Source organism: Dendropsophus ebraccatus, chromosome 3 (genome assembly GCF_027789765.1).
Source record: "Dendropsophus ebraccatus isolate aDenEbr1 chromosome 3, aDenEbr1.pat, whole genome shotgun sequence".
NCBI lineage: Eukaryota > Metazoa > Chordata > Amphibia > Anura > Hylidae > Dendropsophus > Dendropsophus ebraccatus.
Window position 1 is genome coordinate 61,304,437 of NC_091456.1, and position 21,951 is coordinate 61,326,387.

At 41.1% G+C, this 21,951-nt stretch overlaps 2 protein-coding genes across 6 annotated transcripts in view; both read right to left on the minus strand.

Annotated features, from left to right (window-relative positions):
- Positions 1 to 21,951, minus strand: part of LOC138785683 (tight junction protein ZO-2-like) — a 273,858-nt gene that overhangs the window by 159,305 nt on the left and 92,602 nt on the right. The gene's annotated exons all lie outside the window — the stretch shown is intronic.
- Positions 1 to 21,951, minus strand: part of LOC138785679 (tight junction protein ZO-2-like) — an 87,851-nt gene that overhangs the window by 17,574 nt on the left and 48,326 nt on the right. For 2 of the 4 annotated variants that reach the window (XM_069961867.1, XM_069961866.1), the window contains 11 exons: positions 17,808 to 17,861; positions 15,110 to 15,234; positions 13,754 to 13,856; positions 12,104 to 12,704; positions 11,161 to 11,264; positions 10,840 to 10,993; positions 5,499 to 5,604; positions 4,760 to 4,932; positions 4,000 to 4,066; positions 2,440 to 2,590; positions 521 to 629 (listed from right to left, as the gene is read on the minus strand). In XM_069961867.1, coding sequence (XP_069817968.1) covers positions 521 to 629; positions 2,440 to 2,590; positions 4,000 to 4,066; positions 4,760 to 4,932; positions 5,499 to 5,604; positions 10,840 to 10,993; positions 11,161 to 11,264; positions 12,104 to 12,704; positions 13,754 to 13,856; positions 15,110 to 15,234; positions 17,808 to 17,852 — 1,738 coding nt within the window. In that variant the 5' untranslated portion in view covers positions 17,853 to 17,861. Of the gene's footprint in view, positions 1 to 520; positions 630 to 2,439; positions 2,591 to 3,999; positions 4,067 to 4,759; positions 4,933 to 5,498; positions 5,605 to 10,839; positions 10,994 to 11,160; positions 11,265 to 12,103; positions 12,705 to 13,753; positions 13,857 to 15,109; positions 15,235 to 17,807; positions 17,862 to 19,959; positions 20,086 to 21,951 lie in introns of those variants that run through there. The other 2 variants (XM_069961865.1, XM_069961864.1) reach the window with 2 other exon arrangements.

Sequence of the window (21,951 nt, forward strand, 5' to 3'; positions counted from 1 at the left end):
TGAGTGAGGGATGCCACGGGTGAGTGCGGATGCTATGCCGCGGGTGAGTGAGGGATGCCACGGGTGATGGGGGGTGCGGTCGGTTGTGGGGCCGGGGGCTGTGTGCTGCGGGTGAGTGCTGGACGGTGCGCCCGGGAGGCTCTGGACACGGGGTGAGCTCTGGGCTGGGGGTGAGGGTGGCTGCTGTTAGTTAGCTGCGCTGATCACTGTCTCCCTCTGTAACAGCAGCCACCCCATCAGTGTTCTCAGTCACTTCACTGTGCTGGGACTGAGGACACGTGATGCCGACACGGAGGTTGCGGGCCAGGAGCAGGGAGCGTGTCGGAGTGGACTGAGGTCTGATGATTCTATGCAATCCGTGGGGGTGAATGCAGCTGGATAACAGCAAAACTGTGCAGAATCCGTAATAACTTTATATTGGAAAGATGGAAAGCTACGGGTGGGCAGCGTATTAATGCAAAAATAATTTTGGGGGGAATAACCCTTTAATTATTTTTATTTAAAAAAAAACAAAACTTACCATCATATTTACTCTGGGTTAAAATGGTTACTTCTTCACCCTTTGGGATCTCCAACAAATAAAGGACAGCTTCTTCACGAACAATGCAACGAAAATCTTGCATGTTTACCTAACAGTTATGGGAGGGAGCGAAGGAAAGAATATTAAAAACTATAAAGAAGACCAGGAGGTCTATCCAGGCTGTTCTCCTTCTGTCCTACAATGACATTGTATCTATCCTGAATATTCTACAAACATACTGCCGATTCCTCCTTTAGATACCCAAGCCACTTATTCCAAACTACTATTTTCTCACTTTCTACTGTTACTTCTGGTATTTTCCACTTCTATGGCCCATGTTCTTAATGTCACCTTTGTTTGTGCTACACTTAATCTTTTCATCACCTTATTGACCATATTTCAACGGTTTAATCATGTCTTCACTATCCAATCTTTCCTCAACGCAATACATATGGGGGTGGGGTGAGACTTATCATTTACAGACCTGGCTGTATGTCAGTTAAAAGGCACAGATTTATGCCTTTTCCCTAACGTATGCCCCGCTTGTCTGATGAGGGGGCAGAGGGCTTGGCAAGTTATCATGATGAAAGGCAGGTGTAAATTTCCGAGCCTCTAAGTAACTCCAGCAGGGGGCATGGAAGGTAGAGGCTTTATTTAAGACCAGTGTATGGGTATGCCAGTCTTGATAAATTTCCCCCACTAAATTCCAAGTTTAGACAACAAAAAAAGATGTAATGTCAGCACACAACAATTCTACTATTTTTACTATTCATCATAGTTAATTCACACCAGTAACTGTCAAACTATAGTGGGAAACTACACCAGCTAGTGGGTGGCATAGATTTCAGCATGTAGTGCACAGACACTGAAGTATAAGATTTATTAGGAGGCAGGCGTCTTTTAATAAATCGTCTAAATCTAACGGCTGCAGGATTTAATTGTGTTATCCTGTGAGACATCGCTCTTAGTCAATTGTCCCCATAGTCTATACTAGGGGCGTCAAACTGCTATTTATGCACATAAAATTTGACTTTTTAAAACAGAATGTTTCAAAAAGCCCTTTTGAAGGACAACTGAAGAATGAGTCATCTTCCATCAGTCATAGCAACTGAAGACAAACAAGACCTACGACAACTAGGTAAAACATGTAATGCAATATATGCTGCCTTCAGAAATCGGTCCAGACTTGCACCTAAGTTATCAAAGTTTGTGAAACAATTTAATAAATCAGGCACACAATCTAATAATACACTAGGGAACTTTTCCAGATACAACATATAAAAGGAAATTAACTATAACCTTTTAGTAAGAATGTTCTCTCTTTCCCACAACAGCTCAGCTTTTATGAATATTTGACTTTCATGGATATTTGAAAGCTTAGCTGTGATCGGTTGCTATGGGCAACAAATATTCTTACTGTACGACTGCTTAAAGGGGTTGGCCACTTTATAGTAAAATAGGTCAGTACAAAGTATTAGTAAGTGTGCTCAATGTATATACTGACAGCAGCCCCGTGTACCTCATAGAGCTATAATCAGACACCCTTCACCAGGCTGGGCTGCCCTGCTCTGTTTTGTTTCAGTCCACAAAATGGCTGACACAGAGGAGCATGTGACCATGCCCTGTCCACTGTGTCCTCCATAGACACATACAGGCTCAGTGGTGGACACAGGGGGGCGGGGCCTGGTCACATGCTCCTCCATGTCAGCAATCTTATAGACCAAAACACCACAGAGCAGGGCAGCCCAGCCTGGAGGAGGGGAGTCTGATATTAGCTCTATGAGGTACACAGGGAGCTGCTGTCAGTATATACAGTGAGTACACTTACTAATACTGTACACTGAGCAATTTTACTATAAAGTGGCCAACCCCTTTAATATCCCCCATATCTATGTATACTTTACTTAGTCTATATATACCTTAAGCAGCTGATCACCCTCTTGAAGACCTTCCTGCTCAGCAGCACTGCCTTCCTGCACACCAGCAACAAAGATACCTACATCATTGCCACCAGCAAGACGCATACCAACACTATCTCCTTTTCGAAACCTGATCATTTTTGTATTGGGTCTGAGAGAAAGCAAAGAAAGGTTAGGGTAAAATGAAAGTAAAAAAAATTCTATATGTTGTAATTCTGAACCAATAAAATATAATTTCATATAAACATTACAGCCTTCTGCAGGGTAATAACCTAAGAACATCACCAAGATGGGTATTCAATAGTAAAATAGTTATAAAAAAAGAAGAAGAGGGAGAGCTAGGCCTAATCTTCAAAGTGGGGCTGTATAAAATGTGCCCATATGGATATAATTTGAACCAAAAAAGACAGACAACTTGAGCATAAACCATAATAAATTTAAAATACAATTCTTTATAATGACAAAAAGACAACAAACACATTTAAAGCCCACAATGGGTACATAGGTCTTGCCCAGCAGGAACAACAATAAAGGTACCCCTACCAGAAGACACAGAAAATTATTTCATATTATACCATGACAATCATAAAAATATATACCGTACATAAGTTATGTGTTCCCAGAACAAACTTCCAGATATCTACTAAAAGTGCTACTGTGCAAACAAGTCAAACAAAGTTCCTGATGAAATTACCTAGGAGTAACAATACGCATAGGATCTTCATCCAGGGGCATTTTACCATGGCCTTCATATTTTCTACTGCAGCAGCGTTTCCTTTCCATCTGATATTTTCACACATTTTTCATGCACTTTATTTCATTGTTTATCCTTTACAGGTTTTTGTAAATATTGCATATAGGTCATTTACTCGGTTATGCACAATATCGGGAAGTTTGTTGTGGGTACGCATTATTGTATATATAATAATTTTATTTACATAGCGTCAAAAAATTCTACAGCCCTTCAACATTCTAAAAGTACATACATACACAGACAAAATCAAACATTACAGAGATGTACATGTAACCATTAGGTCAAACATGAGGAGTGAGGGCCCTGCTTGCAAGAGTTTACAATTAGAGATGAGCAAACCTGGAGCATGCTCGAGTCCATCCAAACCCAATTGTTCGGCATTTGATTAGCGGTGGCTGCTGAAGTTGGATAAAGCCCTAAGGCTATCTGGAAAACATGGATATAGTCATTGGCTGTATCCATGTTTTCCAGACAACCTTAGAGCTTTATCCAAGTTCAGCAGCCACCGCTAATCAAATGCCGAACTATTGGGTTCGGATGGACTTGAGCATGTTCGAGGTTCGCTCATCTCTATTTACAATCTATGTCTATGATTATTTGTGTCTTCTGGTAGGAGTACCTTACTGTAGTTCCCCCTCTGCAAAACGCGTGTACTTACTGGAGATTTATATAGCGTTCTTACAGTAGGAACATTCTTTGTTGTCCCTAATAACCAGTAAGACGGTATGTTTATTTTACCAGGACTCATGAATGTTTCAAAGCTGAGCTCTATTTGGTTGTTAATGTCATACTAAACCTATACTTACCCATAGGTCTCTAGATCTTCTGGACTTGGTTGCAAAAAAGTCTTGGGAATTACTATAGGTATGTCTTCTGTGGAAACAAACAGGCACAATATTATTTATCTGCCAGTGTCCAGACGAGAAGATCGGAAGAGGCTCTCAAACATAACACACCGAAAATACAAAAAACTAAAAAAAAGTCACATGGGGCCTAGAACATTGCTCAAAACAGATGTTGCTTAAAGCGAAACTAAGAGCAGGTTAGAAGAATCTAACCTGGATTTACCTTCCCATAGGGCAGAAGATGCTGAGGGAGAAGGTAGTTTTCTTTATTTTGTTAATATGTTAGTTAGGCAATTCAGTCCTTTGTGCGAGGGCCATAGTACCACCACCAGTGCACTTAACCAACTAATTAAAATATTAATAAAAAAAAAACGGCAATGAGCATAAAAGGTAAGAGAATGACCTTCTTCCTCAGTGTCTGCTCTATTTGATTCTTCTAACCTGCTGTTAGATTCCCTTTAACTGAACAAATCAGTCCATTCTGTACATGCTGTAGACAAGATGTACCTCAAATAGACATTATAATATAACCTGCACCACATAGGAGAAGATTTAGTTAAATAGAGATGCTAAATACTTCAACAGGAATAATAATAATAATAATAATAATAACAACAACAACAAAAAATAATGGGCAGCAAAAATTAATAAAAAATGAAAAAGAATAGTTATCAAAATGGTCAAAAGTAGGGCAATGCATCAAATCAAATATGGGGTTCACCTTTAACATCTTCAAAATGTACTGCCTCTGTAATTGGCTCTGGAACTGGGCTTACAGAAATGGGACGTGGGCTTACAGGAACTGGACCGGGTGTTTCAGTTGTATTCAGCACTTTAAAAGGAGTGGGCATAGCACCCATTTTAGCAAGTCTGTTTGGAGGATCCTCTTTAATGCTAAATAAAAACAGGAAAATAAAAATGTAGTAAGACAAGATCAGTAAGACAAGTGGGAAAGCAGCAGGCTTCCACATGCTCCTCTCCCTGCTCCCAGTCTAGGAGACCTGAATGGCGCCATAGACTTGCATGGAGAGTTCATCCAGGTCACATGACACAGAGCTGGTAGAGAACATGCTCTTAGAGTTTCTATGGCCTCCAGCTGCCTTTGTAACCCATAAGCACCCTGTGACAATCAAACACCTGACACTTACCTATTTAAAGGCAGCAATCACTATTTATCTCAGCATTTTAAAGGTTAAATGACCAGCATCTGTGTGACTGCTGATGTTGGTCAAAAGTGGCAGGTGTCTGCTGCATAGAGCAACCTGCACCTGCTGTATATAAAGAGGGCTCAGCTTCTGAGCCCATTTTATACAACACTTCACTCTGTCTGTCAGGAAGTTGTAAAAGAGTCACACAAATTGTTCGCATTAATGCCATTATCTATAATTTAGAGACTTGGCTGAATATCGAATGCCAGCTTTACACAACTTCCATTTTTAGGTAAAAACATTGTTTCTCACCTTGGCTTTTCTTTCAGTTTCTCAGTGGAGGAATGTGAGTCTGAATTTTGTAATCTCCTGTCATCTAGAGGGGAGCTGGAACGATTGGATTCTATTTCAGATATATCTGTGTAACAAAAAGGCAAAAAATTGCTAGGCAAATGTAAAAACTAAATTTTCTAGAACTGGAATTTTCTAGAAATCTGGATTACAGTATAATGAAACCATATTGTAAAAAAACATTTGAAAAATAACTAATATATTTAAGTTTTTTACATAAATCGGCACCAGTGTGGGGATGCTAATGCTATATTCCTTTTTTGAACCGGCGCCCGATTCTCGCACACGACGCCGGTCTATTCCCAGGCACCAGCCTGGCATGAAGCACTGGGGACTGACCCGCCGGCCCCCTGTGTGACAAGCTCCCCTTTGTCGAAAAGAAAAAATCACAACAGCACAGTTCAGAAAAAATGTAGGTGGGTGCTCGTCTCACCAACGGGCCCAGAGTTGGTAATTCAATCCAGGAAAGAGATATAGGCGACAGCACATCCAAGGTAAAAAAAATGCGCGACGTTTCGGCTACAAACAGCCTTTTTCAAGCAGTGATACAACTCATTACAGGGCTCCAGATGGCGACCAAAATGGTCGCCAATGCGACTGACATCTTGCAAATGGCGCCCAGATTTATTAATCTGGGCGCCATTTGCGACTGGCCCCGGCGGCACGCTGTCTCTTTAAGGACTTCCGCCTTCCGCACGCTGCGCCGAATCACGTGGCGCCTCTGCGGCCGTCCGTCCAATGAATGACGGACGTGCTGGATGACGTGTGCGGGGACACGCTTCTCCAGTGACGTCATCCAGCACGTCCGTCATTCATTGGACGGACGGCCGCAGAGGCGCCACACTCCTCCAGCGCCTCTCTCCCGCCTCTCCTCACCCGGCGCCGCGGTTCTTAAAGTTCACCCCAGCGGCACCAAGCTTAGATAGTGGGTGAGTACAACCGGAGGGACGGCAGGGGTGGCGGCCGGCCAGTAATGTGTGTGGGGGGACCGCGGCCTGGGCGGGGGATTGGTAGTGTGTCTGTTGTGATGGCGGCCAGGTGCGGTAGTCAGTGCGTGTGGGGTGCGAGGGGGGGGGGGGTATGTATAGACTGCACAGTACCACTTCCCTCAGTGTGTATATATAGACTGCACAGTACCACTTCCCTCAGTGTGTATATATAGACTGCACAGTACCACTTCCCTCAGTGTCTGTATGTATATACACTGCACAGTACCACTTCCCTCAGTGTGTATATATAGACTTCACAGTACCACTTCCCTCAGTGTCTGTATGTATATACACTGCACAGTACCACTTCCCTCAGTGTCTGTATGTATATACACTGCACAGTACCACTTCCCTCAGTGTCTGTATGTATAGTCACAGTACCTCTTCCCTCAGTGTCTGTATGTATAGACTGCACAGTACCACTTCCCTCAGTGTCTGTATGTATATACACTGCACAGTACCACTTCCCTCAGTGTCTGTATGTATAGTCACAGTACCTCTTCCCTCAGTGTCTGTATGTATAGACTGCACAGTACCACTTCCCTCAGTGTCTGTATGTATAGACTGCACAGTACCACTTCCCTCAGTGTCTGTATGTATAGTCACAGTACCACTTCCCTCAGTGTCTGTATGTATACACTGCACAGTACCACTTCCCTCAGTGTCTGTATGTATAGACTGCACAGTACCACTTCCCTCAGTGTGTGTGTATGTATACACTGCACAGTACCACTTCCCATATACATTGCCACAGGGGCTATATGTCATCGGCTGCCGGGGGCTATATATATATATATATATATATATATATATATATATATATATATAGTAGATCATTGCCGGTAAGATGGCAGCTGGCTAAGGGGAACACACCGGCAGCAGGGGGATATATGGTTGTCAAGTTGCAAGTTTCCATGTTGAACGTTTTCAAACTAAGAAAAGAAAGAATCTAAAGGAGGAGGATGCTGCCGTGGCCTCTGCACACAGTAAGTCCCATTTAACATAACATTAATTTTACATGTTTTAAAATGTTGGCGACCAAATATTCTATTTGGCGCCTACATTTTTCAGGTTAGGAGCCAATGGCTCCTAGGTAAATTTTTTAGTCTGGAGCCCTGCATTACACACAGCATATACACTCACCGGCCACTTTATTAGGTACACCTGTCCAACTGCACGTTACCACTTAATTTCTAATCAGCCAATCACATGGCGGCAACTCAGTGCATTTAGGCATGTAGACATGGTCAAGACAATCTCCTGCAGTTCAAACCGAGCATCAGTATGGGGAAGAAAGGTGATTTGAGTGCCTTTGACCGTGGCATGGTTGTTGGTGCCAGAAGGGACCACTGAGATATATATATATATATATATATATATATATTATATATGCTGTGTGTAATGAGTTGTATCACTGCTTGAAAAAGGCTGTTTGTAGCCGAAACGTCGTGCACCGGTGTGATTAAAACTGAACATTTTTTCACCTTGGATGTGCTGTCGCCTATATCTCTTTCCTGAATCTCCCCTCCGTGACGCAGCTCCATTAGAATCAGTGGAGCCGCATCACAGAGGGGATTTGGCTTTGAGTTGGAGGCATCTTACCCAGACAGTATGGTCCACTTTTTTCTAGTTAGTGACACCAGCCTGGCATGAAGCACTAGGAACAGACTCACCTTGGATGTGCTGTCGCCTATATCTCTTTCCTGAATCTCCCCTCTGTGACTCAGCACCATTAGAATCAGTGGAACCATGTCACAGAGGGGAGGGGGTTTAGTTTTGAGTTGGAGGCACCTTACCCACACAGCATGGTCCACTTTTTTCTAGTTAGTGACACCTTACCTTGGCACAGTGTGGTGTCCACCATATTTAATAAGAGACAATTTACCTGCAACTAAACAGCCATTTTTTTTTACCTCTGGTGGTCTTTAAAGTGTTTTTAAGTTATTTCGAAAAAAAACAAAAAAACAGATCGATCTCTGACATGATCTGTTGTTTACTGTGACCTTCTACTGATGGGATGCTGTAGATTAGTGGTATTACAAATTACAGACAACTAATGTCACTGCTCCAAATACTACTTATATTAAAACACACAAGAGAAGAGTCAGGTGTTTTGGCATTGGATTTAAAAAGGAAGTCCCACAAACACTAAAATCGGCAGCAGGCAGGAGGGTGGGAGAAAATAAATAAGAAAAGTCACCCATTCCTGTGCCTCTGTTGCGCCACTCCAGGGTTCAGTTTACAGCAGCTGGCTGGCAGCTGTCTTCTGCGTGTTCCGCCCAAGTCACTGATTGGCTGAGTAGGCAATCACTCAGCTGAGGATGTGACCTTGCAGGTAGCAGAGCTAAGAGAGCCAAGCTGCTGTGAAGCGTACCCAAAAGTGGCAATACGAGGGGCGGGTTTACTTGTTTATTATTTTATTGCCCCATCCCCCGCCTGCCCATTTTAGTGTTCGTGGGACTTTAACGACTTATTTTTTGTTTTTATGGGGCTTTTTTCCTACATCCTCCCCTCACTGTTTCAGAGGTTGCTAGGTGATAGGAACATATGCACATATTTGGTGGACATGTACTATGGTTGTCTTTTTATGGGATCAAGTAGCAAGACTAATTATTATCTACTTCATCCATACTTAAGTTATCCGACATCCTTGAGATTAAAAAAAAAAAAAAAAAAAAAAGCTCCAGGCTGCCTGAAGCTTACACCTTTATTGCGTTTGTATCAATTCCTGGTGGTTGACCTGGCCCCCGTTGCCCCTATCTCTCAGTCCTATCTTCCTCGGTCAGCCCTTTCACGTGCTTCTCTCAGACTACATTTTCCAGTAGTCTAAGGGGCATGCTCTGAGAGTATGGGTCCTATTCCACGGGCCGAGGAGGGCCCGATCAACGATGTAAACGAGCGGCTGCTAGATCGCCGCTCGTTAACTGGGTCTATTCCACGGCCCGATGATCGTTGAGGGAGGGCTGCAAGGACATCGTTACTGATGTCCTTGCGGCAGCATACATTACCTGTCCAGGCTTCTTCTCCGCGCTGTCTTCATCCCTGGGTCCCGCGTGCTCTATCTTCAGAATGGCCGGTCAGCTGACAGGCCACACTCAGCCAATCACAGGCCGCGGCGGTCCCGGCCTGTGATTGGCTGAGCGCTCCGTTAGCTGACCGGCCATTCTAAAGATAGAGCGCACGGGACTCGGGGATGAAGACAGCGCGGAGAAGAAGTTTGGACAGGTAATGTATGATTCTGCTGCTTGTCAAATCGTCGGTCGCCCGCCGCGCACCGCTATTCAACCGTAGCGATACGCGGTGGGGGAACGATGATTTTAGGCCTGGCCCTAAATGAACGATCAGCTGATGACACGATCGGCTGATCGTTCTCTCTATTTCACTGAACGATAATGGGCCGATCCGGCCGATTATCGTTACTGTGGAATAGGGCCCTATAGCTCCCTCCCATTCAATATGCATGCAAAAAGCTGCATCATGAAATGGGGCTTGGCTTACTCTAGTGATGGGGGTAGGGCAGAGCTTTGACACTGCAGACAGTCCAGCATTGAGACCGAGACTGAGGCCACATGGCTCCAGTTCCATCCGGGAGGGGGAGACAAAGTAGATTGCCTTGGGGGTGTTTACTGCACTTCCTGCTGGCAAGTGCATTGTGGAGAACTGCTTATAAGTTTATACTGTTGATTTACAGCACTAGCAAAGGTGCCTTTATTTGTACAATGTTTTGCCTACCTGGATTACCCCTTTAAACCTCAATTTATTACAAGGTAATAAATCCACAAAACTAAAAGAACCAGGAACAAAAATTGCCCCAACTAATTTGCATGGAAGCATATATACATAAATCCTCTCCTTCATCCATTCTTCTAGTTAAAAGGTAAACTTTCAGCTAGAAAAAAAAAACACCCCAAACAGCTTACATTTCTACAGCTATGTTGGCAGGCAGACTATTCATACCATATTGTAGTTGTCCAAGGAAGAAATACCAAAACAAGTATCATAAAAGCATGGCCAGGGCACTAAAGTGCGCTAAAGTGCCCTGAACCTGCCTATATGACACCAGAGCAACAATACTAAGTATTTTTTTAAGATATGGACTGATAATATAAAGAATTTCCAACCTTGGATTACTGTTTCTGACATTTTAGGTTCCTGAAACCTCTCAATTTGAATTGACCTGGACTCCTTTCTCATTTCTTTTCTTCTCAGGGATTAAATTAACACTGCCTTGTTACAACTGATTAAATTATGGTTAACTCTTTTCATGCAATTATTGTACAAAAAAAGGATCTGCTATAAATATACACACTCACCACCAATATCAGAGTCGCTGTCATGCAGAGAAGGAACGTTAATTAGTGTCTGTCTGGCGTCTCTCTTCACGACTAACATCAGTTTTCCTCGTGACTTTTCTATTAGTTTCCGGGCATCAGCTAAAGACATGTTTTCGGTTACTGTGCCATTGATCTGTAACGGGGGGGGGGAGTTAAAGTACAACACTAGTAATTATCTATATAACATTAATACCCAAATCTGCCAGTACCAGTGAAACAGTTATGTAGGCCCTTCTGGTATTCATGTGTATGGGCACATTAACAATAGGGCAAAAAACAAAAACAGAAAAAAGTACTTACCTTAAGAACAACGTCTCCTTCGTGTAAATTTCCATCTCTCGTTGCCAGCCCAGTATCTGTCATTTCTTTAATAAATATTTGACTACCCAGTCGCAAACCATACTCTGCAAAAAAGAAGGCAAAAAACATTAAAAGTAATACTCTTAAAATTAAAAAAAAAAAAAATAGATTACCAGTAATACAAAGACTCAAACAGAGGTAACACTCCTAGGTATTAAAAGTGAAAACAAAATGTATTTATTTTTTTAATGGCCTTGTGGCCTTTTTTTTAAACCTGAATGGGTCTTTTGATTATGGGCTGAAATGTTGCACCTTGAAGTGCTGTGAAGAACAATACAGAACAATAACATTTTCAATAACCATTTCATGTTGTTTCAAAATATTTTGCATGGTTTTGTTACATTAACCCAGAGAGTTGATTTTTGGGATGTTTCTGCTATTATTGATCCCCCAGAAACCCCCTCTATGGTGCACAGTTATTTCCTATTATTGGCATCTTAGGGGGACGGGGTAAAAAAAAACTCTACCAATAACTAAATAACGTAAGTCATGTGCATCTATGACCCCATGCCCATTTTGTTACTGTTTATCCTGAAAAGTTCTACAAACATATGATGGGCATTTCATTCAGTTATTCAAGCTAGAAAAGTTGCTAACTAATTTATCACCAAAGAACATGGATGATTTTTTTCGAAAAACAGCATCATCTTGTCCTCAAATTGCACAAGATATTAGAACTTAGCAACAGTTAGGTCAATGGAACTACAGTACCACAGTGAGGACAAGAGAGGCGCTGTTTTCAGCATAAAGCAGCCATGTTTTTTTAATTTCTAAACGGGATAACCAGTTTGCAAAAATACTTTAAAACATCAAAACTATCAAAAAAAGAGTCTCTAAACTGTAACATGCATCCGCAAAGCACTCTTTTACAGTATAATCTTACCTTCGTTTTGCCTTTTTTTGGCAAGTAAAACACTGATAGGTTTCTCTTGGCCTTTTCGGGCAGATGGTCGGGGTGGTTCTGGAGATGGGCTATGAGACTGAAGCCTATCTCGGCTGCGGTGAAGTGCTTCCCTTTCATTCCGGAAATCAGGCTGGGATCTTCGGTTACCAATTCTATCTGGACTGTGGTCTCCACTGTACCTACGCTCAAATGACTCTTCCATGTCCACACCCCTTCCTTGATCTCGTCTATACTTTCGTTCCTCACTTGCATCTCGGTCAATGCTTCTGCCTTGGCTTCTCTCCCTTCTGTATCCTCGATCATCATCATCTAAGTTTCGTTCTCTACTCCTTCCACGAACATAACCAGGGTCTCGGTCATACGAGCGACCTCTTTCTTGCTCCTTACTATAACCTCTGTCTGGACTGGAGTCTCTACTACGTCGACCATTGCCACTCTGCCAGCTTTCACTGTAACCACTGTATGCACTTCTGTTATCAAGATGTTCTTCATCCATTATATCAAATACCCTAGAATCAGGTTCCGGAGAGGGAGTTCGCCTTAATGCTGTTACTTGAACCTTGCGGGGTCTTTTCACTACCTATTTCAGGAGGAGAGTAAAAAACACATTAAAGAAATAAATGTTAAATAAATGTTTACCAGAATACATGAAAACATGAAATTATATATACAGTACATGTTCTTCTCAAAGCTCCCTACTGTTTAAACTGCGAAATCTGAATGGATTCTTCCGGGCAACCTCTGCTTGAAGTCTTGGCCATTCTATTTGCTGGTGGATTCTGCAGTCCGCCCAAAGAACTGACAAGTCAATTCTTTGGGCAGATGGCGGAATCCGCCAGCAAATGTCACAGGCGGAACTGGCAGAATCCGCTTGAAGTCTCCTTGCAGGTTCCGCAGTTTGAACGTACCCTTAGACAGCATAACAATGGAAGTCTGACTAACATCCATATGATGTTTGTATGCTCTAAATGTATGTGTGCAGTTTTGCTTTGGTTATTCTACTTTTTCCTTGTAGTCTAAAAACATACCGAGAACAGGGACTGATGTAAGTAAAAAATATAATTATATTCTAAAGTGATAAATATAAGTTCTTAATATATTTGTGTTATATAAACAGCCATAGATAAATGAACACATTAAGATGACGCCTGAGAACACAGCCCTAGGGCATTAAATGCTCCCCACTCTTTGTTTCTAAAGAAATAAAATAAAAATAGAGCATGGCATCTCAGTACCAGTCTGGTCATCAGCTGCCTGCAAAAGCTTTTCTTTTTACATTCAGTTTCCAATACATAACACACGCACTAAACAAGGCCGAGATTGTTGGGCACAGTGTTATTGAACCGCCTACAAAAGAGAGCTTCCTTTGTTATTCCTGAGAAACAAGCCTCAATGATGGGATTTGATTTTCTGAATGATTTCAAGAATTGGACTTCAGAGTCCCAGATTAGACTTCAGGGAAAGAAAAAAAAAAACATTTGAGTGGACTAAATATCTTTTTGATAAAGAAAAAAATGTGATTTAAGCTGTGAGAGGACATTTTCAATTTGTTGCAGTTTTTTGTTTATATAAAAAAAATAAAAATTAGGCGAGATTTTTGAAAAATGTCTTTTCACATAAAAGACTTACAATCACAGCAGTTTTTCCACACTTTCGTAACTGTTGCACTGCAAACGAATGCAGAACATTATCCAGTGGTGTTCCATTAACTGTGACCACTCGATCGTTTTCTCTGCAAAGACAAAAACGAAATAGATCATTACTTAAATCATGGGCTAAATGATAATTTTCTAATATACTTTTATTAAATATTTTGTCCATAAAGTGTTCAGGCTGAAAACCCAACTCTCTTCCGTGTTTTTTTTTTTTTATTTTTATAAGGAAGGGGGAGAAGAAATAGTATGTGTCTGAACAGGAATAAAAACAGGTGTATGTGTTTGAATGGATAAATGACTTTCTTACAGACAAATAAAGCTATTTACCTGTATAAAAGTTATTTATCTATGTAATCTATAAACTATGCAGGTTTTATGCATTTATTATAGTGGTGGGGGAATGGGGGGCCATGATCATCGCTCTGTGCAAAAGGAGCAGCAGCAGCAGACCGCAGATTACTTCAATGGGCCATCCATACAATCTAAGAATTGTTTGGGCAGCCCCTCCCACAGCTCCCCGCTCACTGTGTGTGTGTGCGCAATAGGTCAGCGCTTGCTTTCCCCTGCAAATCGTGCTGCGTAATACAGCCTTTAAAGATTTACTGCCATTTGTAATAACTTTTGACATATCATCAGACATGTCAAAAGTTATTGAACAGGGCAGGCCCCGCTGCGATTGTGAGTTACAGCCAGGATGAGCGGCAGCAGTGCACTTCTCTCCCCGGCTGTCAATCAAATACAACTTTCACTTTACTGTAGGGAGTAAGGAGTGGAGCGCAGATCCCTAAATACACTCCCCTGCTGTATCTCGGGATCTCAAAGGGTCTCAGCTGTGAAACCTGTTGCATTCAATAATTTTTGAAATGTCTTATAATGTCAAAAGTTATTAAGGTAATGCTCTCTAAGTAAAAGATAAAAAAAAAAATTGCATGACTGTCAAATGTGCACACATGTCATCTAGGTGGAATGAGGAATCGGCATGTTAAGTTTCAGCATATCTAATCTAGTAAAAATAAAGCCACCGCCAAACTGCCCTTGCTTTAATGATAGCTGTTGGCCCACAGTTATCTTATGTGAGTTTAGTTTTTTTGTTTTTTGCAAACAAATGTGGGATTAAGGATGCATGTGAATGTTTTCCACATAAATATGTACAGTTACACTTTTATGGGCTAATAAAAAAACAAAAAACAAACGATAAAGTGTGATTATCACAAACAGTAACAAATTAACAAAAAAAATCTTAAAAAAAAAAAAAGGATGGCAATGGCTTTGTTAAAATATTAAAAAGCAACAAAACTAGAATATATTCCATTTACAATGCTGTACTTACTGTAGGTAGCCATCTGCAGGACCGCCAGGTAGAACATCTGAAATGACAATAGAAGGTTCCCCATTTTCGAAATGTGGATTATCTTTTCCTCCAGACACTGCTATACCAAAGCCTTTTTTGCTATCCTGGAAAGCAGAAATACACAGTATTTAAAATCCTGGCTTCAGGGTTATATGTTAGCAAGTAATAAGACAAACCATTAAGAAACAGAACTCAATGTAAACTTTTTCTAATCTGATTGTTTCTCAATGAAGCAAATGTCATGTCTACTTATGGCTTCCAAGAAGAGCGAATGAAGCAGGACCAATCACTGGTCGCAGTGGTGTCCCATCTCAGCCAGTGGGTAGGTCCTGCTCCATCTCGGAATCAGGAAGAAGACAGGAGACCGGAGCAAAGTATACAGGATAGATATCAATAAAATCATAGCAGTGCTATGGTCCAGAGACCTCTAGGCCCCACCTCTTTGACAATATTCTTGGGTTGAATAAAAGCATTTATTTAAGAGGCAACAAAGGTATGTTCTAATTGCTTTTATTGAAAGCTATCCTGCAATGATGCCAACTCAGTAAGGGTTTGTTCACACATAGAGGATCTGCAGCAGATTTTCTATCAATGTAACTAAATAACTGAACACATCATCAAATATCGGCCATTAAATCTGCTGTGGATCTGCTGCTGTGAATGTGAACGCACGCTTAGGAGTGAAAAGAAAGGCTAAAGAAACCCATCAGAAAATAGCTTCTCTGGCATATATAATTGAAACCAAGGCATTGGAAAGCCTGTAAATCAGAAATGAGGCTTTTGTTTAACCCCTTCCCATCAGCAATCTGTATATATACGTTCCTACTGCACATACCCCGTGCAGTAGGAATGTATATATATGTTCCTGATAACAGGGGCTTCTGATGTGTGCGGGACTGCTGCAGTGTGAGCGGTCCCGCACACATCAGTGCAGGGGCCGGAGGTAATGAGAGGCAGCTATATTCCCGCAGCTGCGCTTCACTAACATCTTAAACGCCGAGATCTATAGCGATTGCGGCATTTAAGGTATTCAGTGACAGATCAAGCATCTGTCACTAAGTGATCAAGACCCCCGCTTGTGCCGACAGGCGGGTGTAAGCTTCTTACCTCCATCCTGTCGGCTCGGCAATCTGTGTATAGTCTCTGCTCTCAGGCAGGCTCTATACATAGATCGACGATAACACTGATCTATGCTATGCTATGGCATAGCATAGATCAGTATATGCAATCTATTGGTTGCATCTTTTATAGTGAAACGAAGTGTAAAAAAAAAAAAAAAAAAGGCGGGAAGGAACACAGCATGTGACTTGAGTGTGTATAGCCATCTTTATACACTGTAGGCTCAGATTAGTCACAAAATACAGCAGAACACTGCCAACAGCAGTACACATGTGACCATTAAAATATGGATTATTTTGAACTGCATTACTCATATTACTATACATGTAACTTTGGGCTTAGTATACAATACATTTGGAGCCTAAAGTATTTGAACTGTCACTTATAGCAGACAGAAGGTAAAATATGATGATCGCTATTTAAGGGTGTACACCTAAAGATGTTATTCAGCCACAAAATTGCTGAGATTTGGAACCTTGTCCATCTAATATTTCTCTAGATAACCATGGTCACATATATATATGTCAAAAAGACGCATGAAAAGATCAGTCAAGCTCTGAGTGATCAGACAGTGACCAATTAAGAGAACCCCACTCCTAGGGCCCTATTACATGGGGCAATTATAATGCAGAAAATAGTTATATCGTTTAAATTTAAGCGATAATCGTCCTGTGCAATTGCAGGCGACAATCGAAAAAACGAATCGCATGTTGTTGATTTAGATCTGACCCGAAAATCATCAGTAATCATTTGCTGTAATTTCACATTAGTTTGCTGTAATTCTGCATTTGTTCACTAATCATTCAGTGTAATTCCAAATTGTTTCTTCTTTTGCTTGGATCAGATGCAGTAAACAATCGTAGTAATGATCATTGTAACGATTGTAACTAACGTCTATCGTTCTGTGTAACATGGTGAACGACTGTTCCAACCCTTTGGTGTTCTATAGTTGGTAAATTGGGGGGCAGAAAACTATGAGACACAAATTCTTATTTATATTTGCTGACGCAGCATAGCTGTAAGTTGCCTACCGAGGCTGGGCTTTTCAGCCACTGAGCCGCCTCTCCCCACCATGGCCCAGTGGTGAAATCCACTCCCCCTTTGCGATGTTGCATGGGGGGGCAATCCCAATGCAGCGCAAGCTCCGTCTTCCAGCTCGCAGGCATGGTGAAGGTAAAAAGACAGACTTCACTGTGCCACCGAGACGGGAGACGGCACTGTATTTGGATCAATGAGCTGGGAAAGGGATCAAAGACTAAAAAACACCCACCTCGATGACGCTGCCCATGGACAATGAAAAGCATTTTCAAAGTGAAAAGAAAAGGAGGCCATTTACAAAAGGGTTTTTTCAGGCATGTCCTTCAGATGCATTATTTGATGGCGCTGAGAATAAAACTCAGCAAAAGGAGGGCCACAGTATCACTTTAATTATCTATACAACATTTCTCAAGCTGGCCATAAACAGTACATTACACAAATGAAAAAAAAATACACTAGGCAGACGTGGCTTGTTATTCATAGGACATACAGAAAACAGGAGAGTCTTTCAGGCACTCACCTTTTGCAAGGTCACAGTGTATTGCTCCCATATGAGCTCTTCCATGCTGGAGGCCTGGATCAAAGAAAAAAAAAAACAATTAGGCTTCAAACAAATATTCAACGAACAATATAATTTAATCCATGTCTACACAAACAGTAATATTACATGAGAGTAGGTTATAACCGGCCAGAGAATGTGCGGTTTACTGTAAAGAACATCAGCAAGATGCGGGGTTGGGTGAATGCACTTTCATCAAAATGTAACCAACTCCTGAGAAGCAAAAGGATCAGTAATAAGTTTATGGATGTGCTACCATGTCTATTTTCCTCCCTAGAGGATCATTAAACAACAACTTTATGCTGCATCAGTCATGCAATGGAACCCAATATCTCCTTTTGGGGTCCATCAAAGTTCTGTTATGGCTGCACTATTCTTAGGGTTTAGTTCTATCACGGAACTGCTGACCTAGAACCTTCAATGACAACAAAGCTACTTGTGGTAAAAATATGTCCTATTTGAGGTTACCGACAGTGTCTGGCATATGATGAAGGTAAATCTTCCATGATTCTAGAAGACAGCACAACATGAATCTGTGATGGCAGGTCCCAATAGTATTTATTAGGCTTTAAAATAAAGGCAGGTTCTGATGTTGCCATCAGCAGAACTAGGTGGGGAGAAATCATGAGAAATATTTAAGTGTTTTGTGGTCTTTTTTTAAACTTCAGTAAAACCTGCATATAAATATAACAGAATACAATACAAAAATATCCCCTGCCATGCCCCATCTGTGTATAGGTGTATGGAGGAAGTCTCATCTAGAAGCACTGCTCATAGACTAGAATCAATACAGCACCCAGTACTAGTGCACAGAAACAGCTGTGTACAATGCCTAGCCTCCTCGCAGCTCTATATGAAGCCTAGCCTCCATGTATATTGTACAGAAACTACCATGTACATTAGCAATAAACTCGGCAACAAAATTACAGACAACCCTTAATGCAGCAATGGATAGACAGACACCGGTAGTCACCTGAATTGTTAATTTTAGGGAAGAGGGATCAAAAGAACCCAACCAACCTGATAAATATGTATGAAGGTTAATGTCTACATATACATAGGACAAACGCCACATCAGGGTGCCAAAAATCTCTATAAGCATGAAAAAAAAAAAAATAATAATAAAAACGTTCAGAAACTAAGGCCACTCAATAGCTGACATAGGAACTAAATAAGCAGGCCTGGTACAGCTTTCACAATGGCATGTTTCAGATGCATAATTGAAGGCTTCTTTGAACTACGTGGCCATTTCTAATATATATATTATGAAGAAAAGCCATTTAAAACATACGCCCCACTGCCATGAACAGCGGTTTACAAAATCCCAACAATCTAGTCTATGTTTCCTGCTAGTTAAAATACCTTGCATTGCAAACCTTATAGCTAAATACATTAGGAGGAGCAGAATGCCATAACTGAAAAGCCTGAGGACAAAATGTAATAGACACATAGAAGAAAACAATGACAAAATGTATTGTCACAAAACTAACTGTTCTATGCTGTAAATCATATTTACTTCACTCTCATCCTACACAAAAAGTGGTTCAAGTTGCTTCTAAGAAAAAAAAATATCTGCTTAGGGTTAACACATGGAGGCTTTGATGTGAAAAATCTTTGCATTATGTATATATAAATTTTTTTCTATTTTTTATTTTTTTTTAAATATAGACAGTCAATTATATTAGGGTAAACTCGAATAGTATACATTTACTGCTCAACCCTCTTTATAAAATATTACTCATTTTCATATCGATTTTTAGTTTTTAGTAGTTTTCAACTTACAGAACAACAACAAAAAAAGTATGACGGAGTATAATATATATTATACACACACACACACACACACACACACACACACACTATTGCCACTATTTTTTTTTTCACATTTTCAACAACAGCTTCTATCTACCGTTGCACTCTTTGAAGAAAAAAAAAAGTTGTAATAAACAGATAATGGGTTAAAAGCATGTATTAAATAGTGCTAGTGAAACCCCCCCCACTAAAGTCAGTGGCAATGCCTCATAAGCACAGTCGATACTTATTATAAACACCAAGTTCCATGCACATAAAAAAAAAAAAAAAAAAAACACAAAGTAACTTGAATTTCTTTTACCTGAGTTACCTGATCTTGAAACCTGACCGTAAGTTTTCCTGGCCATGTGTAAGTGCGACCCCTATTTTGCTTGATCACTGAAGAAAGTTTACGGACAGGCCTGATATCTACCTGCATTGCATGGTGTGCTGTAGACAGTGGTAAATGAGTACATCATTCCGTAAGTCAAATGATATCATGTTAATTATTACTTCAAATGCTCCTCCTCTCATACGCTGCACTTCAGCTAGTAATCTGATACTCCCTGCCTGACAGGTCAATAGGGTAATTTTTTTTTCCCTTTCAAATTTAAAACCCATACAGTGTAGTGGATCAAGTCATGGAATGAGGTCTTATGTGAATTTCCATGAAGATCTCATTGTAGTTTGATTAACTTTGTAGCATATAGTACTTGCCTTTAAAATGCCACCCACGCGCTCTGATATTTAAAAGATTACTCTGGCCAGGACCCCTTTTTCGGCAATGCTCGGGAGGGGGTGGGTGAAAACAATGACATCCACTTACCTCCCTGGCTCCAGTGCTGCTGCCGACATTCTGCCGTAACATGGAAGGCCCACTCAGCCATTTAGCCACAGAGGCAGGACTGCCATGTGACTTCTTAAAGCAAATGTACCATCAGGTACATTCACTTTAAAGAGGATGTACCATCAGACGTTCTATATTGTGATATACATACCAATCTGTCGGCGCCGACATGTAGAATAGGCTGGTGTGGAGAATTTCTCTTTTCCCTGCCTGATCGCCATTCATTTCCCCTCCAAACGAATATTCAAATGATCCGGGGGGGGGGGGGTATAGGAGGCGGGCCGAGGGTGTGCCATTTCTCTTCATCTCCTTCTCCCGACCGTGATGTTTGCGGCTGACTCTCATTACCCACGCCTCAGTACCACCTCTTATGTTAATACGGCAGGTCCTACAGTATGCCGCACAGCCCTGCCTCCTGTTTGCGTGCCGGCCACTTTTTTATCATGCCAGAATGTAGGACCTGGGGTATGTTAATACGGCAGGTCCTACATGCTGGCATTCTGACAGAGCACTGGAGCCAGGTAGTAGGGGTACTCCGGCGAATATGTTTTTCTTTCAAATCAACTGGTTATAGAAAGTTATATAGATTTGTAATTTACTTCTATTTAAAAATCTCAAGTACTCCCATACTTATAAGGTGCTGTATGTCCTGCAGGAAATATTTTCTTTTCAGTCTGACACAGTGCTCTCTGCTGCCACCTCTGTCCTGGACAGGAACTGTCCAGAGCAGGAAAGGTTTTCTATGGGAATGTGGTGCTGATCTGGACAGTCCTTGTCTCAGCCAGAGATGTCAGCTAGGAGCACTGTGTCAGACTGAAAAGAAAACACTGTTTCCTGCAGGACATACAGCAGCTGATAAGTATGGGAAGACTTGAGATTTTTTATAACTTTTTGAAACCAGTTGATCTGAAAGAAAAAGATTTTAGCTGGATAACCCCTTAAGGACGAAGCCTAAAATGACCGTAACAATTTTCAATTTAGCGTTTTGGTTTTTTCCTCCTCGCCTTCTAGGAATTATAACTCTTTTATTTTTCCATCTATAGGGCTTGTTTTTTTCAGGAACAGGTGTACTTTGTAATGCCGCCTTTCAATCTACCATAACATGTATGACAAAATCCCCAAAACACGTAGCAGGCTAAGGTGTATTATAGGTTTGTTTTATTATTTTTGTGTATTTTATTTATAAAATGGGAAAGGGGTTAATGGCAAAAGGATTTAAACTTATTGGGGGAGGGGCTATGGCATGTTTTTTTAAACTTTTTTATTTTTACGTACATTTGATTAGTAACACTGATCATTGCTATGCCATAGGCATAGCATTGATCAGTGTTATCTGCGATCACTGCAGCAGCCAGGTAGACTAATCAGACAGCTCCTGCCACTGACATTTAAATGCAGCTCCTGAGCTCGCTTCAAAGCGGCCCTGGACAACATATGACGTAAAATATATGCCATGTGTCATTTGGG